This window comes from Oncorhynchus masou, unplaced genomic scaffold, assembly GCF_036934945.1.
Source record: "Oncorhynchus masou masou isolate Uvic2021 unplaced genomic scaffold, UVic_Omas_1.1 unplaced_scaffold_1383, whole genome shotgun sequence".
In the NCBI taxonomy this organism is placed as follows: Eukaryota; Metazoa; Chordata; class Actinopteri; order Salmoniformes; family Salmonidae; genus Oncorhynchus; species Oncorhynchus masou.
The window spans coordinates 1-22,236 of NW_027003746.1; the positions used below are offsets into that span (position 1 = coordinate 1).

General features: G+C 42.8%; 1 protein-coding gene across 2 annotated transcripts in view; it reads right to left on the reverse strand.

Moving 5' to 3' along the window:
- Positions 1-5,001: 5,001 nt before the first annotated feature.
- Positions 5,002-22,236, reverse strand: part of LOC135530572 (low affinity immunoglobulin gamma Fc region receptor III-A-like) — a 63,361-nt gene continuing 46,126 nt past the window's right edge. Inside the window, exons 5-9 of one of the 2 annotated variants that reach the window (XM_064958869.1) lie at positions 21,165-21,404; positions 20,926-20,982; positions 5,971-6,051; positions 5,741-5,855; positions 5,002-5,446 (exon numbers count right to left, since the gene is read on the reverse strand). In XM_064958869.1, the coding sequence (XP_064814941.1) occupies positions 5,443-5,446; positions 5,741-5,855; positions 5,971-6,051; positions 20,926-20,982; positions 21,165-21,404 (497 nt within the window). In that variant the 3' untranslated portion in view covers positions 5,002-5,442. The remainder of the gene's footprint in view (positions 5,447-5,740; positions 5,856-5,970; positions 6,052-20,925; positions 20,983-21,164; positions 21,405-22,236) is intronic. The other variant, XM_064958870.1, reaches the window with a different exon arrangement.

The following is a 22,236-nucleotide window of genomic DNA, read 5'->3' on the forward strand; positions in this document are numbered from 1 at the left end:
GTTAGAGTTGAAGTTAGGGTTAGAGTTGTTAGAGTTGAAGTTTGAAGTTAGAGAGTTAGAGTTAGAGTTGAAGTTAGGATTAGAGTTGAAGTTAGTTGAAGTAAGGGTTAGAGTTGAAGTTAGGGTTAGAGTTGAAGTAAGGGTTAGAGTTGAAGTTAGGGTTAGGTTAGAGTTGAAGTTAGGATTAGATTTGAAGTTAGGTTAGAGTTGAAGTTAGGGTTAGAGTTGAAGTTAGGGTTAGAGTTGAAGTTAGGTTAGAGTTGAAATTAGGGTTAGGTTAGGTTGAAGTTAGATTAGATTTGAAGTTAGGGTTAGAGTTGAAGTTTTGGTTAGAGTTGAAGTTAGGCTTGAAGTTAGAGTTGATGTTATGGTTAGATTAGAAATTAGAGTTGAAGTTAGGGTTAGAGTTGAAGTTTTGGTTAGAGTTGAAGTTAGAAAGTTAGAGTTAGGGTTAGAGTTGAAATTAGGAATGAAGTTAGGGTTAGAGTTGAAATTAGAGTTGAAGTTAGATTAGAGTTGAAGTTAGGGTTAGAGTTGAAGTTAGGGTTAGAGTTGAAGTTAGAGTTGAAGTTAGGAATGAAGTTAGGTTAGAGTTGAAATTAGAGTTGAAGTTAGGTTAGAGTTGAAGTTAGGGTTAGAGTTGAAATTAGGTTAGAGTTGAAGTTAGAGTTGAAGTTAGGGTTAGAGTTGAAGTTAGAGTTGAAGTCAGGGTTAGAGTTGAAGTTAGGGTTAGAGTTGAAGTTAGGATTAGAGTTGAAGTTAGGGTTAGAGTTGAAGTTAGGATTAGAGTTGAAGTTAGGGTTAGGGACGGAATTTGAAGTTAGGTTAGGGTTGAAGTTAAGATTAGAGTTGAAGTTAGGATTAGAGTTGAAATTAGGGTTAAGGTTAGAGTTGAAGTTAGGGTTAGAGTTGAAGTTAGAGTTGAAGTCAGGGTTAGAGTTGAAGTTAGGGTTAGAGTTGGATTTAGGATTAGAGTTGAAGTTAGTGTTAGGGTTGAAGTTAGGATTAGAGTTGAAGTTAGGATTAGAGTTGAAATTAGGTTAGGTTAGGTTGAAGTTAGGATTAGAGTTGAAGTTAGGTTAGAGTTGAAGTTAGGGTTAGAGTTGAAGTTAGGGTTGAAGTTAGAGTTGATGTTATGGTTAGATTAGAAATTAGAGTTGAAGTTAGGGTTAGAGTTGAAGTTAGAGTTGAAGTTAGGAATGAAGTTAGGGTTAGAGTTGAAATTAGGAATGAAGTTAGGTTAGAGTTGAAATTAGAGTTGAAGTTAGGGTTAGAGTTGAAATTAGAGTTGAAGTTAGGGTTAGAGTTGAAGTTAGGGTTAGAGAGTTGAAGTTAGGATTAGTTTAAGTTAGGGTTAGAGTTGAAGTTAGAGTTGAAGTTAGGGTTAGAGTTGAAGTTAGGGTTAGAGTTGAAGTTAGGGTTAGGGTTAGAGTTGAAGTTAGGATTAGAGTTGAAGTTAGGGTTAGAGTTGAAGTAAGGGTTAGAGTTGAAGTTAGGGTTAGAGTTGAAGTTAGGGTTAGGGTTAGAGTTGAAGTTAGGATTAGAGTTGAAGTTAGGGTTAGAGTTGAAGTTAGGGTTAGAGTTGAAGTTAGGGTTAGAGTTGAAGTTAGGGTTAGAGTTGAAGTTAGGGTTAGAGTTGAAGTTAGGCTTGAAGTTAGAGTTGATGTTATGGTTAGATTAGAAATTAGAGTTGAAGTTAGGGTTAGAGTTGAAGTTAGAGTTGAAGTTAGGAATGAAGTTAGGGTTAGAAATTAGTGAAGTTAGGGTTAGAGTTGAAATTAGAGTTGAAGTTAGGGTTAGAGTTAGGTTGAAGTTAGGGTTAGAGTTGAAGTTAGGGTTAGGGTTAGTTGAAGTTAGGATTAGAGTTGAAGTTAGGGTTAGAGTTGAAGTAAGGGTTAGAGTTGAAGTTAGGGTTAGAGTTGAAGTTAGGGTTAGAGTTGAAGTTAGGGTTAGGTTAGAGTTGAAGTTAGGATTAGAGTTGAAGTTAGGGTTAGAGTTGAAGTAAGGGTTAGAGTTGAAGTTAGGGTTAGAGTTGAAGTAAGGGTTAGAGTTGAAGTTAGGGTTAGGGTTAGAGTTGAAGTTAGGGTTAGAGTTGAAGTTAGGGTTAGAGTTGAAGTTAGGGTTAGAGTTGAAGTTAGGGTTAGAGTTGAAGTTAGGGTTAGAGTTGAAGTTATGGTTAGAGTTGAAGTAAGGGTTAGAGTTGAAGTTAGGGTTAGAGTTGAAGTTAGGGTTAGAGTTGAAGTTAGGTTAGAGTTGAAGTTAGGGTTAGAGTTGAAGTTAGGGTTAGGTTGAAGTGTTATGTTCAATAAGTGACAGACGAATCTGATGTGCACTGGCACAGGCAACCCCTTTAAAATAAATGGTAAGACTTGTGTAATTCATACTTTAAATGACAAAAAAAGGACTGTAAAAGAAGACCAGAATCAGACATTTAAACCAGAGATTCTAGACTAAGAATAGAGGCCAAGTGTTAAGGTCAGAGCGGTGGTCTAGGAGGAAAGGTTCATTATGAGGATCTAGGGGTTAAAATAGATATAGGGAGTCAGGGATTCGGATTAGATATGGGGGTCTAGGGATATAAGGTTTGGGTTAGGAGTTATGGTAAGGATTTAGGAGCTAAGGGTTAAGGTCAGAATTCAGGTTGGGTTTACAGTAAGGGTCAGGATTAGAGTACAGGTCAAGGCTAAATTAAGATCAGGTATGAGGGTCTAGAAGTTTAGGGTTAGGCATGAGGGTCTCAGGGTTAAGGTGAGGGATTAGGGTAACTCGGGGTTAAGGATAGAATTCAGGTTAGGGTGAGGGTTAGGGTAAGTATAAGAGTACAGGTCGGGGTTAACCTAAGATTAGGTATGGGGGTCTAGAGGTTAGGGTAAGGCATGAGGATCCCAGGGTTAGGGTGAGGGATTAGGGTCTACAGTATGAACCACCCAATGAATACAAAAATAAAAAGTACATATTTAACAATCATGAGTACCATCAAACAAAGAAAACTCCAAATAAGTGCTATAAAAGTATCCAAAAAATAAGGTGAAGCCACGCCACACGAAAAGATCAAGGATATGATAAAAATAAGTGCAATCGTATTTATGGTCAGTGAGTAGATCCATAAATAAATAAATAATTAAATAAGAAGTACATATTTTAAAGACAATCATAAGTGCTATCAGACAATGGCAAATCCACCATGGACCAGAAAACATAAATAAATAATACAATAAACAAACATTTATAATGGGTGGCTCTCCACAGGCCCCCACCACCTCCCCTCTTCCCTCCCCCACCAAATAACCCATGTTGCTACATCGAAGATGACCCCTTCCATCAGCTAGGTAAGCCAAAGTAAATCACTATTTTTCATTCAGACCCTTAGGGTCTATCGTATTGAGACGCCCAATACAAGTTCTTTCCATCCCCTGTCGTTGTGTCCTGGACCAACTCGCATTTGTCTCCAGACCAAAGATACTCAAACCGTCCACTGCATGTATGCCAAAATGCAAATACAATAACGTAGTCTTATTACCTTTAGCTATATGGTATAGGGTTATGGTTGAAGTTAGGGGTGAGAGTTGAAGTTGAAGTTAGGGGTTAGGTTGAAGTTAGGGTTAGAGTTGAAGTTAGGGTTAGGGTTGAAGTTAGGGTGAGAGTTGAAGTTGAAGTTAGGGTTAGAGTTGAAATTGAAGTTAGGGTTAGAGTTGAAGTTAGGGTTAGAGTTGAAATTGAAGTTAGGGTTAGGTTGAAGTTAGGGTTAGAGTTGAAGTTAGGGTTAGGGTTGAAGTTAGGGTGAGAGTTGAAGTTGAAGTTAGGGTTAGGTTGAAGTTAGGGTTAGAGTTGAAGTTAGGGTTAGGGTTGAAGTTAGGGTTAGAGTTGAAGTTGAAGTTAGGGTTAGAGTTGAAATTGAAGTTAGGGTTAGAGTTGAAATTGAAGTTAGGGTTAGGTTGAAGTTAGGGTGAGAGTTGAAGTTGAAGTAAGGGTTAGAGTTGAAGTTGAAGTTAGGGTTAGAGTTGAAATTGAAGTTAGGGTTAGAGTTGAAGTTAGGGTTAGAGTTGAAATTGAAGTTAGGGTTAGGTTGAAGTTAGGGTGAGAGTTGAAGTTGAAGTAAGGGTTAGAGTTGAAGTTGAAGTTAGGGTTAGAGTTGAAATTGAAGTTAGGGTTAGAGTTGAAGTTAGGGTTAGAGTTGAAAGAGGATACATTAGGGTTAGTGATACAGTGATCTGGACCTACCTCAGTCTGTACATTAGGGTTAGTGATACAGTGATCTGGACCTACCTCAGTCTGTACATTAGGGTTAGTGACACAGTGATCTGGACCTACCTCAGTCTGTACATTAGGGTTAGTGATACAGTGATCTGGACCTACATCAGTCTGTACATTAGGGTTAGTGATACAGTGATCTGGGCCTACCTCAGTCTGTACATTAGGGTTAGTGATACAGTGATCTGGACCTACCTCAGTCTGTACATTAGGGTTAGTGATACAGTGATCTGGACCTACCTCAGTCTGTACATTAGGGTTAGTGATACAGTGATCTGGACCTACCTCAGTCTGTACATTAGGGTTAGTGATACAGTGATCTGGACCTACCTCAGTCTGTACATTAGGGTTAGAGATACAGTGATCTGGACCTACCTCAGTCTGTATATTAGGGTTAGAGTTAGTGATACAGTGATCTGGACCTACCTCAGTCTGTATATTAGGGTTAGAGTTAGTGATACAGTGATCTGGGCCTACCTCAGTCTGTACATTAGGGTTAGTGATACAGTGATCTGGACCTACCTCAGTCTGTACATTAGGGTTAGTGATACAGTGATCTGGACCTACCTCAGTCTGTACATTAGGGTTAGTGATACAGTGATCTGGACCTACCTCAGTCTGTACATTAGGGTTAGTGATACAGTGATCTGGACCTACCTCAGTCTGTACATTAGGGTTAGTGATACAGTGATCTGGACCTACCTCAGTATGTACATTAGGGTTAGTGATACAGTGATCTGGACCTACCTCAGTCTGTACATTAGGGTTAGTGATTCAGTGATCTGGACCTACCTCAGTCTGTACATTAGGGTTAGTGACACAGTGATCTGGACCTACCTCAGTCTGTACATTAGGGTTAGTGATACAGTGATCTGGACCTACCTCAGTCTGTACATTAGGGTTAGTGATACAGTGATCTGGACCTACCTCAGTCTGTACATTAGGGTTAGTGATACAGTGATCTGGACCTACCTCAGCCTGTACATTAGGGTTAGTGATACAGTGATCTGGACCTACCTCAGTCTGTACATTAGGGTTAGTGATACAGTGATCTGGACCTACCTCAGTCTGTACATTAGGGTTAGTGATACAGTGATCTGGACCTACCTCAGTCTGTACATTAGTGTTAGTGATACAGTGATCTGGACCTACCTCAGTCTGTACGTTCAGTCCCAGGATCCAGATACAGCTCTACCTAAAGTTCACACAGATTACATTTGTTAAAATGAAAATATGTAAGTTTTTGAGGAACCCAACTAATCCACATAGAATTGTGTTATAGATCTATCAAACTGCTGTAAAGCCACTCTAAGTAGCGGTAGATCTGTTCTTTGTGAGATATTTATATGCTTCCCGTTCCTAAGTTTCGTTTTTGAAGATCTATTATATATTATTATAATAATGATTATCTACACTAAACACGGTGCTTCATTTGTAAATCTGAACAAAAGTGAGCTAGTTCTTTTTTATGCTGGAAGGACCTTCTGACCTGTATCTCTGTCTATCTGTCTTCACCGCTGAGTAGACAGGGTCTGGAACGACCTTTTGACCTGTATCTCTGTCTGTCTTCACTGCTGAGTAGACAGGGTCTGGAACGACCTTCTCTGATAGAAACACATAAACAGTTTACAACTAGTGACATGTTAAAAACACAGTAAATACATATTATTTACTCCAGAAAGATGAGGGGAGTGTTGATGGTCTCTCCCTTCTTCCTACCTCTCCTCCTGTTGTGTTGTCTCTTATCAGTGTGGTTGATGTCAGCATAGGTCACATCACCTGGACCGGATCCACCTGGAACTAAACACAGGAGAGAGAGGGATATTAACACAGACTGGACCAGGTCCACCTGGAACTAAACACAGGAGAGAGAGAGGATATTAACACAGACTGGACCGGATCCACCTGGAACTAAACACAGGAGAGAGAGAGGATATTAACACAGACTGGACCAGATCCACCTGGAACTAAACACAGGAGAGAGAGAGGATATTAACACAGACTGGACCAGATCCACCTGGAACTAAACACAGGAGAGAGAGAGGATATTAACACAGACTGGACCGGATCCACCTGGAACTAAACACAGTAGAGAGAGAGAGAGGATATTAACACAGACTGGACCAGATCCACCTGGAACTAAACACAGGAAAGAGAGAGGATATTAACACAGACTGGACCAGGTCCACCTGGAACTAAACACAGGAGAGAGAGAGAGGATATTAACACAGACTGGACCAGATCCACCTGGAACTAAACACAGGAGAGAGAGAGGATATTAACACAGACTGGACCGATCCACCTGGAACTAAACACAGGAGAGAGAGAGGATATTAACACAGACTGGACCAGATCCACCTGGAACTAAACACAGGAGAGAGAGAGATATTAACACAGACTGGACCAGATCCACCTGGAACTAGACACTGGAGAGAGAGAGGATATTAACACAGACTGGACCGGATCCACCTGGAACTAAACACAGGAGAGAGAGGATATTAACACAGACTGGACCAGATCCACCTGGAACTAAACACAGGAGAGAGAGGATATTAACACAGACTGGACCGGATCCACCTGGAACTAAACACAGGAGAGAGAGAGGATATTAACACAGACTGGACCGGATCCACCTGGAACTAAACACAGGAGAGAGAGAGAGGATATATTAACACAGACTGGACCAGATCCACCTGGAACTAAACACAGGAGAGAGAGAGGATATTAACACAGACTGGACCAGATCCACCTGGAACTAAACACAGGAGAGAGAGAGGATATTAACACAGACTGGACCAGGTCCACCTGGAACTAAACAAAGGAGAGAGAGAGAGAGGATATTAACACAGACTGGACCAGATCCACCTGGAACTAAACACAGGAGAGAGAGAGGATATTAACACAGACTGGACCAGATCCACCTGGAACTAAACACAGGAGAGAGAGAGGATATTAACACAGACTGGACCAGATCCACCTGGAACTAAACACAGGAGAGAGGGATATTAACACAGACTGGACCAGATCCACCTGGAACTAAACACAGGAGAGAGAGGATATTAACACAGACTGGACCAGATCCACCTGGAACTAAACACAGGAGAGAGAGAGAGATATTAACACAGACTGGACCAGATCCACCTGGAACTAAACACAGGAGAGAGAGAGGACATTAACACAGACTGGACCGGATCCACCTGGAACTAAACACAGGAGAGAGAGAGGATATTAACACAGACTGGACCAGATCCACCTGGAACTAAACACAGGAGAGAGAGAGGATATTAACACAGACTGGACCAGATCCACCTGGAACTAAACACAGGAGAGAGAGAGGGTATTAACACAGACTGGACCAGGTCCACCTGGAACTAAACACAGGAGAGAGAGAGATATTAACACAGACTGGACCAGATCAACCTGGAACTAAACACAGGAGAGAGAGAGGTTATTAACACAGACTGGACCAGATCCACCTGGAACTAAACACAGGAGAGAGAGAGGATATTAACACAGACTGGACCAGATCTACCTGGAACTAAACACAGGAGAGAGAGGATATTAACACAGACTGGACCAGATCCACCTGGAACTAAACACAGGAGAGAGAGAGGATATTAACACAGACTGGACCAGCCCCACCTGGAACTAAACACAGGAGAGAGAGAGGATATTAACACAGACCGGACCAGCTGGAACTAAACACAGGAGAGAGAGAGATATTAACACAGACTGGACCAGCCAAACCTGGAACTAAACACAGGAGAGAGAGAGGATATTAACACAGACTGGACCAGCTGGAACTAAACACAGGAGAGAGAGAGAAAAGAGAGAGGATATTAACACAGACTGGACCAGATCCACCTGGAACTAAACACAAGAGAGAGAGAGGATATTAACACAGACTGGACCAGATCCACCTGGAACTAAACACAGGAGAGAGAGAGATATTAACACAGACCGGACCAGCTGGAACTAAACACAGGAGAGAGAGAGGATATTAACACAGACTGGACCAGCCAAACCTGGAACTAAACACAGGAGAGAGAGAGAGAGGATATTAACACAGACTGGACCAGATCTACCTGAAACTAAACACAGGAGAGAGAGGATATTAACACAGACTGGACCAGATCCACCTGGAACTAAACACAGGAGAGAGAGAGGATATTAACACAGACTGGACCAGATCCACCTGGAACTAAACCCAGGAGAGAGAGGATATTAACACAGACTGGACCAGATCTACCTGGAACTAAACACAGGAGAGAGAGAGGATATTAACACAGACTGGACCAGATCCACCTGGAACTAAACACAGGAGAGAGAGAGGATATTAACACAGACTGGACCAGATCCACCTGGAATTACAGTACCAGTGGTGTTATACAGTATTACAGTACCTGTGGTGTTATAGTGTTATACAGTATTACAGTACCTGTGGTGTTATAGTGTTATACAGTACTACAGTACCTGTGGTGTTATAGTAATATACAGTATTACAGTACCTGTGGTGTTATACAGTATTACAGTACCTGTGGTGTTAGTGTTATACAGTACTACAGTACCTGTGTTGTTATAGTGTTATACAGTATTACAGTATCTGTAGTGTTATAGTGTTATACAGTACTACAATACCTGTAGTGTTATAGTGTTATACAGTATTACAGTACCTGTAGTGTTATAGTGTTATACAGTATTACAGTACCTGTAGTGTTATAGTGTTATACAGTATTACAGTACCTGTGGTGTTATAGTGTTATACAGTTCTACAGTACCTGTGGTGTTATAGTGTTATACAGTATTACAGTACCTGTGGTGTTATAGTGTTATACAGTATTACAGTACCTGTGGTGTTATACAGTATTACAGTACCTGTGGTGTTATAGTGTTATACAGTACTATAGTACCTGTGGTGTTGTGGTGTTATACAGTATTACAGTACCTGTGGTGGTATAGTGTTATACAGTATTACAGTATCTGTAGTGTTATAGTGTTATACAGTATTACAGTACCTGTAGTGTTATAGTGTTATACAGTATTACAGTACCTGTGGTGGTATAGTGTTATACAGTATTACAGTATCTGTAGTGTTATAGTGTTATACAGTATTACAGTACCTGTAGTGTTATAGTGTTATACAGTATTACAGTACCTGTGGTGTTATAGTGTTATACAGTATTACAGTACCTATGGTGTTATAGTGTTATACAGTATTACAGTACCTGTGGTGTTATAGTGGTATACAGTATTACAGTACCTGTGGTGTTATAGTGTTATACAGTATTACAGTACCTGTGGTGTTATAGTGCTATACAGTACCTGTGGTGTTATAGTGTTATACAGTATTACAGTACCTGTGGTTTTGTAGTGTTATACAGTACTACAGTACCTGTGGTGTTAGTGTTATACAGTATTACAGTACCTGTAGTGTTATAGTGTTATACAGTATTACAGTACCGGTGGTGTTATAGTGTTATACAGTATTACAGTACCTGTGTTGGTATAGTGTTATACAGTATTACAGTACCTGTGGTGTTATACAGTATTACAGTACCTGTAGTGTTATAGTGTTATACAGTATTACAGTACCTGTGGTGTTGTAGTGTTATACAGTACTACAGTATCTGTGGTGTTATAGTGTTATACAGTATTACAGTACCTGTGGTGTTATAGTGTTATAGTTTAGAGTGTGTAGACTTAGAGTGTGTAGACTTAGAGTGATTATCTTAATTTACCGAGGTTAGCTAGCCAGCTATTTGTCGTCCTTAACGTAGGAGATACTGCTAGCTAGCTAGCCAACAGCTAGCCAACGTCTACCGAATAGAACGTCAACAACCGGTCAACATTCCGCTTCGCTCCACAGGTAGTATCACATTTTCATTTCACTTCATTACAGTACAACGTTTTGATTTGTTTGATCGTAGCTAGCTAGCTACATAGCCGTCTTTGTATCAAAGACAATTGTGTAGTCTAGAGCGATTTTCTAGGTTAGCTAGCCAGCTATTGTCGTTCTTTTAACGTAACGTAACGTAATCAACACTGCTAGCTAGCCAGCTAGCCCCCGAATAGCAGCACTGTAGAAACTATTACACTCAACGGAACGACTTGATTAGTGTAGTGTCAACAACGCAGCCACTGCCAGCTAGCCTACTCCAGCAGTACTGTATCATTTCAATCATTTTAGTCAATAAGATTCTTGCTACGTAAGCTTAACTTTCTGAACATTCGAGACGTGTAGTCCACTTGTCATTCCAATCTCCTTTGCATTAGCGTAGCCTCTTCTGTTGCCTGTCAACTATGTGTCTATCTATCCCTGTTCTCTCCTCTCTGCACAGACCATACAAACGCTCCACACCGCGTGGGCCGCGTCACCCTAATCTGGTGGTCCCAGCGCGCACGACCCACGTGGAGTTCCAGGTCTCCGGTAGCCTCTGGAACTGCCGATCTGCGGCCAACAAGGCAGAGTTCATCTCAGCCTATGCCTCCCTCCAGTCCCTCGACTTCTTGGCACTGACGGAAACATGGATCACCACAGATAACACTGCTACTCCTACTGCTCTCTCTTCGTCCGCCGACGTGATCTCGCACACCCCGAGAGCTTCTGGTCAGCGGGGTGGTGGCACCGGGATCCTCATCTCTCCCAAGTGGTCATTCTTTCTTTCTCCCCTTACCCATCTGTCTATCGCCTCCTTTGAATTCCATGCTGTCACAGTTACCAGCCCTTTCAAGCTTAACATCCTTATCATTTATCGCCCTCCAGGTTCCCTCGGAGAGTTCATCAATGAGCTTGATGCCTTGATAAGTTCCTTTCCATACCTTAAGGGAACATTTCGACAATCACCGTATGGTTAGTGAGAAAGTCCCTATTGGAAATGTACGGTCCCTTACTAGACGTCCGAAAACATTTTAGAAATTCGGGGACGGCGTCGGGCCGAGCGGTAGGGCCAGACCTACCGGGAAGTCATCAAATGAACTTTGTCGGACATTCGGTTTTCGTTTAATAAAATAAACAAATTTTAGCCCATTTTTGCGCAATGCCGGAATATCCCACAAGAGGGCATAAGCAATCATATTGCTATTGGACAAAACATCCCGAATCACGACGTGCCATATCTCGGAAACCGAAAATATTTCGAAGCCGAAACTTGGTGAGCGTAGGTTTGGCATTATGGGAAGATGGCCCCGAACAAGATGGCGTCTAGGCCTCAACGGTTTTTGAGTTATGGCCATATTTCTGGGATTAAAGGTCCAAAATGAAAATAGAGAAAAGATTTTTTCACTTCACGTCAAAGTCAAGGAGCCTCCGGTGTCAATAAAAAAAAAATCGGCCATTTATCTATCGTCATTTACGAGAAATCGTACGTTGACCAGATCGTGATGTTCAGATATAGGTGGGGTTTTTTTTCAACGGTTACAGATCCAGTTGCAGGGTGTTCATACGAGTATTTTTAAAATGTGCTGCGGAGCTCTGCGACATTTCTGTGATTTTCTATGATTTTCTGAAATAACACACACTCACTAAACCCTCCGTAAATAACTCAGTTCTTAACGTAAAGACTTAAAACTCAGGATTCTGTAAAGGCATACCCCAATGAGGATATGAGTTTATTTATAGCTTCCTGTGCCAACCGGAAGTGCCATAATTGGTGTCTCAGGGGCTGTTTGGAAGGGTTAAAAAATCAGATCTGTCCAAAACTTCATATGTGTGATTAGACAACCCCCATGAACTGTAAATCAGTCATTTTTCCCAACAGATGTCAAAGAAAAGCTCTCACACACACACACACAGCAAGGATGGAGTGACAAAGCGTGGTGTTTAAAGACACAGAGAGCAGGCAATGGCATAAACATAATCCCAAGGCAGGGCCGAGTCCAACGAGGTGCCCCGCTTGACCGTAGCTCAGTCGGTCTGAGCGCAGCGACCATGAGAAAAATAGGCCCACAATGAAGCCTGCACCACAATGTCATTTGATTTTGGGTGACAGCGGCGGAACCGTTAGGTTTAGAAGGACAATTCAAACACAGGACTGTTCCTAAGGTCCTCCCGATCTGTGCAAGCCTAACCTTGACTGTGTGGCATTAACCTTTCACAGTTAAAAGAAGGTGTTTACAAAAAACAGTGTGCATTGACTTCTCTCCCCATAGGAATACATTGCCTGCTCCCCTAAATACAACCTGGGGTCTTTATGGGTTATGAATGCTGTATGAACCTGTCTTCTATGACATTCCATCAGACCACTATGAGGTCTACCTGTGTCGATTCTAAGCTTCCTGGAGCAACCGGAAGTGGTTAAATTGACCCAAAAGGTATTTGGATGTACATCACCTCGAAAGGTGCCGAGGCCTCTGCATTATTCAACCCTGTGTAGATCAGTCAATTCTCAACTTAAAGACTTAAAACTCAGGATTCCCTAGGTTTCTATGTCAGTCAAGACATGTGTGTATTTATAGCTTCCTGTGCCAACCGGAAGTGCCATAATTGGTGACTCAGGGGCTGTTTGGAAGGGTTAAAAAAATCAGATCTGTCCAAAACTTCATATGTGTGATTAGACAACCCCCATGAACTGTAAATCAGTCATTTTTCCCAACAGATGTCAAAGAAAAGCTCTCACACACACACACACAGCAAGGATGGAGTGACAAAGCGTGGTGTTTAAAGACACAGAGAGCAGGCAATGGCATAAACATAATCCCAAGGCCGTGCCGAGTCCAACGAGGTGCCCCGCTTGACCGTAGCTCGCTCGGTCTGAGCGCAACGACCATGAGAAAAATAGGCCCACAATGAAGCCTGCACCACAATGTTATTTGATTTTGGGTGACAGCGGCGGAACCGTTAGGTTTAGAAGGACAATTCAAACACAGGACTGTTCCTAAGGTCCTCCCGATCTGTGCAAGCCTAACCTTGACTGTGTGGCATTAACCTTTCACAGTTAAAAGAAGGTGTTTACAAAAAAACAGTGTGCATTGACTTCTCTCCCCATAGGAATACATTGCCTGCTCCCTAAATACAACCTGGGGTCTTTATGGGTTATGAATGCTGTATGAACCTGTCTTCTATGACATTCCATCAGACCACTATGAGGTCTACCTGTGTCGATTCTAAGCTTCCTGGAGCAACCGGAAGTGGTTAAATTGACCCAAAAGGTATTTGGATGTACATCACCTCGAAAGGTGCCAAGGCCTCTGCATTATTCAACCCTGTGTAGATCAGTCAATTCTCAACTTAAAGACTTAAAACTCAGGATTCCCTAGGTTTCTATGTCAGTCAAGACATGTGTGTATTTATAGCTTCCTGTGCCAACCGGAAGTGCCATAATTGGTGACTCAGGGGCTGTTTGGAAGGGTTAAAAAAATCAGATCTGTCCAAAACTTCATATGTGTGATTAGACAACCCCCATGAACTGTAAATCAGTCATTTTTCCCAACAGATGTCAAAGAAAAGCTCTCACACACACACACAGCAAGGATGGAGTGACAAAGCGTGGTGTTTAAAGACACAGGGAGCAGGCAATGGCATAAACATAATCCCAAGGCCGTGCCGAGTCCAACGAGGTGCCCCGCTTGACCGTAGCTCGCTCGGTCTGAGCGCAGCGACCATGAGAAAAATAGGCCCACAATGAAGCCTGCACCACAATGTTATTTGATTTTGGGTGACAGCGGCGGAACCGTTAGGTTTAGAAGGACAATTCAAACACAGGACTGTTCCTAAGGTCCTCCCGATCTGTGCAAGCCTAACCTTGACTGTGTGGCATTAACCTTTCACAGTTAAAAGAAGGTGTTTACAAAAAACAGTGTGCATTGACTTCTCTCCCCATAGGAATACATTGCCTGCTCCCCTAAATACAACCTGGGGTCTTTATGGGTTATGAATGCTGTATGAACCTGTCTTCTATGACATTCCATCAGACCACTATGAGGTCTACCTGTGTCGATTCTAAGCTTCCTGGAGCAACCGGAAGTGGTTAAATTGATCCAAAAGGTATTTGGATGTACATCACCTCGAAAGGTGCCAAGGCCTCTGCATTATTCAACCCTGTGTAGATCAGTCAATTCTCAACTTAAAGACTTAAAACTCAGGATTCCCTAGGTTTCTATGTCAGTCAAGACATGTGTGTATTTATAGCTTCCTGTGCCAACCGGAAGTGCCATAATTGGTGACTCAGGGGCTGTTTGGAAGGGTTAAAAAAATCAGATCTGTCCAAAACTTCATATGTGTGATTAGACAACCCCCATGAACTGTAAATCAGTCATTTTTCCCAACAGATGTCAAAGAAAAGCTCTCACACACACACACAGCAAGGATGGAGTGACAAAGCGTGGTGTTTAAAGACACAGAGAGCAGGCAATGGCATAAACATAATCCCAAGGCCGTGCCGAGTCCAACGAGGTGCCCCGCTTGACCGTAGCTCGCTCGGTCTGAGCGCAGCGACCATGAGAAAAATAGGCCTACAATGAAGCCTGCACCACAATGTTATTTGATTTTGGGTGACAGCGGCGGAACCGTTAGGTTTAGAAGGACAATTCAAACACAGGACTGTTCCTAAGGTCCTCCCGATCTGTGCAAGCCTAACCTTGACTGTGTGGCATTAACCTTTCACAGTTAAAAGAAGGTGTTTACAAAAAAACAGTGTGCATTGACTTCTCTCCCCATAGGAATACATTGCCTGCTCCCCTAAATACAACCTGGGGTCTTTATGGGTTATGAATGCTGTATGAACCTGTCTTCTATGACATTCCATCAGACCACTATGAGGTCTACCTGTGTCGATTCTAAGCTTCCTGGAGCAACCGGAAGTGGTTAAATTGACCCAAAAGGTATTTGGATGTACATCACCTCGAAAGGTGCCAAGGCCTCTGCATTATTCAACCCTGTGTAGATCAGTCAATTCTCAACTTAAAGACTTAAAACTCAGGATTCCCTAGGTTTCTATGTCAGTCAAGACATGTGTGTATTTATAGCTTCCTGTGCCAACCGGAAGTGCCATAATTGGTGTCTCAGGGGCTGTTTGGAGGGGTTAAAAAATCAGATCTTTCCAAAACTTCATATATATGATTAGGCAACCCCCATGAACTGTAAATCAGTCATTTTTCCCATAAAAATTCAAAGGAAAACTAAATCACACAGATACACAACATGGATGGAGGGACGTATCATTGGGGTGCGTAGAGACTGACAGTGCCTCCAATAGTTAGCTTTGAATGATATCAAATTGACTGATGGACGGTGACTTGCAGGTGACTCTTGTCCATTAGCAATATGTTTAAGCGGTGAGGTACCATCACCAAAAGCGACATTCTGAAATCAAGCCAAACGAGCGATGGAGAGGTTCCAGAATCACTGCCCAGCCATCCCGAGTTCATCGGGCCAGTCAATTTGGCATTCCTGCATGATTTTTATGGCATGACAAATTGGTGATGGTGACTGCCCAGTTAACCATATGGCAAATGCACAGTGACTTTGCAAAAGTGAGAAAACATAAACAAATGGACATGATGAAATCAACACCACGAGTGATCGAAAGGAACAACAATCACTGCCCGGCCATCCCGAGTTCATCAGGCCAGTCAATTTTGCATTTCTGAAGGATTTTTGAGCATGTCAAATTTCTTATGACATTTGGCCCCCACAAAACATATGCCTTATGCACAAGCAAAAAAAAAAAAAAACATTATGATAATAAAATATGACTAAAGTATGTTGATACAGTTCTTATACGTGTGTAACTGACACAAAATGCGAAAAAATTTCGAAAAACGGTCCAGAAAGCACTTTTTTAGGGGTGTGTGAAGTTTTTTATGAAATTTAATAATTTTTGACTTTTGACTTCTGACTTCCTATGAAATCATATTGCAGATGGACAAAACACATGCAATATTCGCAAGTAATTTAAAATAAAAAAATTATGATAATAAAATATGACTAAAGTATGTTGATACAGTTCTTATACGTGTGTAACTGACACAAAATGCGAAAAAATTTCGAAAAACGGTCCAGAAAGCACTTTTTTAGGGGTGTGTGAAGTTTTTTATGAAATTTTATAATTTTTGACTTTTGACTTCTGACTTCCTATGAAATCATATTGCAAATGGACAAAACATATGCAATATGCGCAAGTAAAAAAATTTAAAAAATTATGATAATAAAATTGGACAAAAGTATTTTCATACAGTTCTTATACATGTGTAATTGTCAAAAAAAAGCGAAAGAATTTCGAAAAACGGTCCAGAAAGCACTTTTTTTTAAGGGGTGATACGTTTTTTTCAAAAAATTCGTTTTTTCAAAATTTGGCTTTTGGATGTTGACTTGGAGTCCAATACCAATATGAAAAACCATGGTGGAGTGCAATCGCCACCTGTTGGATTTTTGAAGTGTTACAACTGGCAATACCCATATGGCAATAGAAGTAAACTTTGCATGAATCAACGCCGCTTTGGGTGGTATTGGCCAATGTGTGCATGGTTTGTCCTATGCCAATAACTTGCCATTCATTTTTGTCCACTACGGGGGTGAAATCCCTTACTGAGGACGGCTCACCTCTCACAGTCCTGGGCGACTTTAACCTCCCCACGTCTACCTTTGACTCATTCCTCTCTGCCTCCTTCTTTCCACTCCTCTCCTCTTTTGACCTCACCCTCTCACCTTCCCCCTACTCACAAGGCAGGCAATACGCCGACCTCATCTTTACTAGATGCTGTTCTTCCACTAACCTCATTGCAACTCCCCTCCAAGTCTCCGACCACTACCTTGTATCCTTTTCCCTCTCGCTCTCATCCAACACTTCCCACACTGCCCCTACTCGGATGGTATCGCGCCGTCCCAACCTTCGCTCTCTCTCCCCCGCTACTCTCTCCTCTTCCATCCTATCATCTCTTCCCTCTGCTCAAACCTTCTCCAACCTATCTCCTGATTCTGCCTCCTCAACCCTCCTCTTTCCCTTTCTGCATCCTTTGACTCTCTATGTCCCCTATCCTCCAGGCCGGCTCGGTCCTCCCTCCCGCTCCGTGGCTCGACGACTCATTGCGAGCTCACAGAACAGGGCTCCGGGCAGCCGAGCGGAAATGGAGGAAAATCTACCGCCTCCTGCGGACCTGGCATCCTTTCACCCCCTCCTCTCTACATTTTCCTCCTCTGTCTCTGCTGCTAAAGCCACTTTCTACCACTCTAAATTCCAAGCATCTGCCTCTAACCCTAGGAAGCTCTTTGCCACCTTCTCCTCCCTCCTGAATCCTCCTCGCCCTCCCCCTCCTCCCTCTCTGCAGATGACTTCGTCAACCATTTTGAAAAGAGGGTCGACGACATCCGATCCTCGTTTGCTAAGTCAAACGACACCGCTGGTTCTGCTCACACTGCCCTACCCTGTGCTCTGACCTCTTTCTCCCCTCTCTCTCCAGATGAAATCTCGCTTCTTGTGACGGCCGGCCGCCCAACAACCTGCCCGCTTGACCCTATCCCCTCCTCTCTTCTCCAGACCATTTCCGGAGACCTTCTCCCTTACCTCACCTCGCTCATCAACTCATCCCTGACCGCTGGCTACGTCCCTTCCGTCTTCAAGAGAGCGGGAGTTGCACCCCTTCTGAAAAAACCTACACTCGATCCCTCCGATGTCAACAACTACAGACCAGTATCCCTTCTTTCTTTTCTCTCCAAAACTCTTGAACGTGCCGTCCTTGGCCAGCTCTCCCGCTATCTCTCTCAGAATGACCTTCTTGATCCAAATCAGTCAGGTTTCAAGACTAGTCATTCAACTGAGACTGCTCTTCTCTGTATCACGGAGGCGCTCCGCACTGCTAAAGCTAACTCTCTCTCCTCTGCTCTCATCCTTCTAGACCTATCGGCTGCCTTCGATACTGTGAACCATCAGATCCTCCTCTCCACCCTCTCCGAGTTGGGCATCTCCGGCGCGGCCCACGCTTGATTGCGTCCTACCTGACAGGTTGCTCCTACCAGGTGGCGTGGCGAAAATCTGTCTTCTCACCACGTGCTCTCACCACTGGTGTCCCCCAGGGCTCTGTTCTAGGCCCTCTCCTATTCTCGCTATACACCAAGTCACTTGGCTCTGTCATAACCTCACATGGTCTCTCCTATCATTGCTATGCAGACGACACACAATTAATCTTCTCCTTTCCCCCTTCTGATGACCAGGTGGCGAATCGCATCTCTGCATGTCTGGCAGACATATCAGTGTGGATGACGGATCACCACCTCAAGCTGAACCTCGGCAAGACGGAGCTGCTCTTCCTCCCGGGGAAGGACTGCCCGTTCCATGATCTCGCCATCACGGTTGACAACTCCATTGTGTCCTCCTCCCAGAGCGCTAAGATCCTTGGCGTGATCCTGGACAACACCTTGTCGTTCTCAACTAACATCAAGGCGGTGGCCCGTTCCTGTAGGTTCATGCTCTACAACATCCGCAGAGTACAACCCTGCCTCACACAGGAAGCGGCGCAGGTCCTAATCCAGGCACTTGTCATCTCCCGTCTGGATTACTGCAACTCGCTGTTAAACCCCCTGTGCCATTAAACCCCTACAACTCATCCAGAACGACCGCAGCCCGTCTGGTGTTCAACCTTCCCAAGTTCTCTCACGTCACCCCCTCCTCCTCTCTCTCCACTGGCTTCCAGTTGAAGCTCGCATCCGCTACAAGACCATGGTGCTTGCCTACGGAGCTGTGAGGGGAACGGCACCGCAGTACCTCCAGGCTCTGATCAGGCCCTACACCCAAACAAGGGCACTGCGTTCATCCACCTCTGGCCTGCTCGCCTCCCTACCACTGAGGAAGTACAGTTCCCGCTCAGCCCAGTCAAAAATGTTCGCTGCTCTGGCCCCCAATGGTGGAACAAACTCCCTCACGACGCCAGGACAGCGGAGTCAATCACCACCTTCCGGAGACACCTGAAACCCCACCTCTTTAAGGAATACCTAGGATAGGATAAAGTAATCCTTCTCACCCCCCTTAAATGATTTAGATGCACTATTGTAAAGTGGCTGTTCCACTGGATGTCATAAGGTGAATTCACCAATTTGTAAGTCGCTCTGGATAAGAGCGTCTGCCAAATGACTTAAATGTAATGTAAATGTATTACAGTACCTGTGGTGTTATACAGTATTACAGTACCTGTGGTGTTATAGTGTTATACAGTAATACATTACCTGTGGTGTTATAGTGTTATACAGTATTACAGTACCTGTGGTTGTCACACCTTGGTCTTAGTATTTTGTGTTTTAGTTTATTAGTTAGTCAGACCAGGGTGTGACATGGGGTTATTATGTATTGTGTTTTCGTATTGGGGTTTGTAGTGTCTGGGATTGTAGCTGATTAGGGGGTGTGTGTGTGTTAAATAGTTTGGCTGCCTGAGGCGGTTCTCAATCAGAGTCAGGTGTTTCTCGTTGTCTCTGATTGGGAACCGTATTTAGGTAGCCTGGTTTTCGCTTTGTATTTCGTGGGTGATTGTTCCTGTCTCTGTGTAGTGTGCACCAGTCAGGCTGTAATAGGTTTCACGTTCTGTTTGTTGTTTTTGTATTTATTAGTTATTCGTGTATAGTTTGTTCGTTTGTCTTCCTAATAAACATGAGTAACTTACACGCTGCATTTCGGTCCGACTCTCCTTCAACAAAAGAAGAACGCCGTTACAGTGGTGTTATAGTGTTATACAGTACTACAGTACCTGTGGTGGTAGTGTTATACAGTATTACAGTACCGGTGGTGTTATAGTGTTATACAGTACTACAGTACCTGTGGTGGTAGTGTTATACAGTATTACAGTACCTGTGGTGTTATAGTGTTATACAGTATTACAGTACCTGTTATAGTGTTATAGTGTTATACAGTACTACAGTACCTGTGGTGGTAGTGTTATACAGTATTACAGTACCTGTGGTGTTATAGTGTTATACAGTATTACAGTACCTGTGGTGTTATAGTGTTATACAGTATTACAGTACCTGTGGTGTTATAGTGTTATACAGTATTACAGTACCTGTGGTGTTATGGTGTTATACAGTATTACAGAACCTGTGGTGTTATAGTGTTATACAGTATTACAGTACCTGTGATGTTATACAGTATTACAGTACCTGTGGTGTTGTAGTGTTATACAGTACTACAGTACCTGTGGTGTTATAGTGTTATACAGTATTACAGTACCTGTTGTGTTATAGTGTTATACAGTACTACAGTACCTGTTGTGTTATGGTGTTATACAGTAATACATTACCTGTGGTGTTATAGTATTATACAGTATTACAGTAACTGTGGTGTTATAGTGTTATACAGTATTACAGTACCTGTGGTGTTATACAGTATTACAGTACCTGTGGTGTTATAGTATTATACAGTATTACAGTACCTGTGGTGTTATGGTGTTATACAGTATTACAGTACCTGTGGTGTTATGGTGTTATACAGTATTACAGTACCTGTGGTGTTATACAGTATTACAGTACCAGTGGTGTTATAGTGTTATACAGTATTACAATACCTGTGGTGTTATGGTGTTATACAGTATTACAGTACCTGTGGTGTTATACAGTATTACAGTACCAGTGGTGTTATAGTGTTATACAGTATTACAATACCTGTGGTGTTATAGTGTTATACAGTATTACAATACCTGTGGTGTTATAGTGTTATACAGTACTACAGTACCTGTGGTGTTAGTGTTATTCAGTACCTGTGGTGTTGGAGGTCTTCACTGCAGAGTAGACTGGATCAGCTCCTGGAGACTTCTCTGGAGGAGACGAGACAACGGGTTAAAGACATAAAGACACTGTACTGTGTGTGTGTGTGTGTGTGTGTGTGTGTGTGTGTGTGTGTGTGTGTGTGTGTGTGTGTGTGTGTGTGTGTGTGTGTGTGTGTGTGTGTGTGTGTGTGTGTGTGTGTGTGTGTGTGTGTGTGTGTGTGTGTGTGTACCTCTCCTTCTCCTGGGTTCTGGTTCCTGTATGATTCTAACGTCAGCATACGTAACATCTCTGGGTTCAGCTGCTCCATCTTTGTTCCTCTTGCAGAACAGGACCAGTAGAATGATCAGAGAGATGGAGAGAGCAGCCACCAACCCAGAGACAGACAGAGAGAGGAGGAGAGTGGGGGGGGGGGAGTTGGGGAGGGCTTTGGGAGGAGAGGAGGATGGGGTGGGTGGGCGGGGGGTGGTAGCTTGAAAAACACCAGAGGAAACAACACAGTAAATAGTTAGAAACTGTGATCTGATCTTAGATCTTAGTATGAATTACTTCTATTGATCAATTAGAGATAATAACTATTATGAATTTAATGTCTCACTCATGATGAACCTGGAACCACCCAGTTTATAATGCAGGTTTCAGCGCCTCTTAACAGTGTAAAGAAGAACCACCCAGTTTATAATGCAGGTTTCAGCACCTCTTAACAGTGTAGAGAAGAACCACCCAGTTTATAATGCAGGTTTCAGCACCTCTTAACAGTGTAAAGAAGAACCACCCAGTTTATAATGCAGGTTTCAGCACCTCTTAACAGTGTAAAGAAGAACCACCCAGTTTATAATGCAGGTTTCAGCACCTCTTAACAGTGTAAAGAAGAACCACCCAGTTTATAATGCAGGTTTCAGCACCTCTTAACAGTGTAAAGAAGAACCACCCAGTTTATAATGCAGGTTTCAGCACCTCTTAACAGTGTAAAGAAGAACCACCCAGTTTATAATGCAGGTTTCAGCACCTCTTAACAGTGTAAAGAAGAACCACCCAGTTTATAATGCAGGTTTCAGCACCTCTTAACAGTGTAGAGAAGAACCACCCAGTTTATAATGCAGGTTTCAGCACCTCTTAACAGTGTAAAGAAGAACCACCCAGTTTATAATGCAGGTTTCAGCACCTCTTAACAGTGTAGAGAAGAACCACCCAGTTTATAATGCAGGTTTCAGCACCTCTTAACAGTGTAAAGAAGAACCACCCAGTTTATAATGCAGGTTTCAGCACCTCTTAACAGTGTAAATGCAGGTTTCAGAACCACC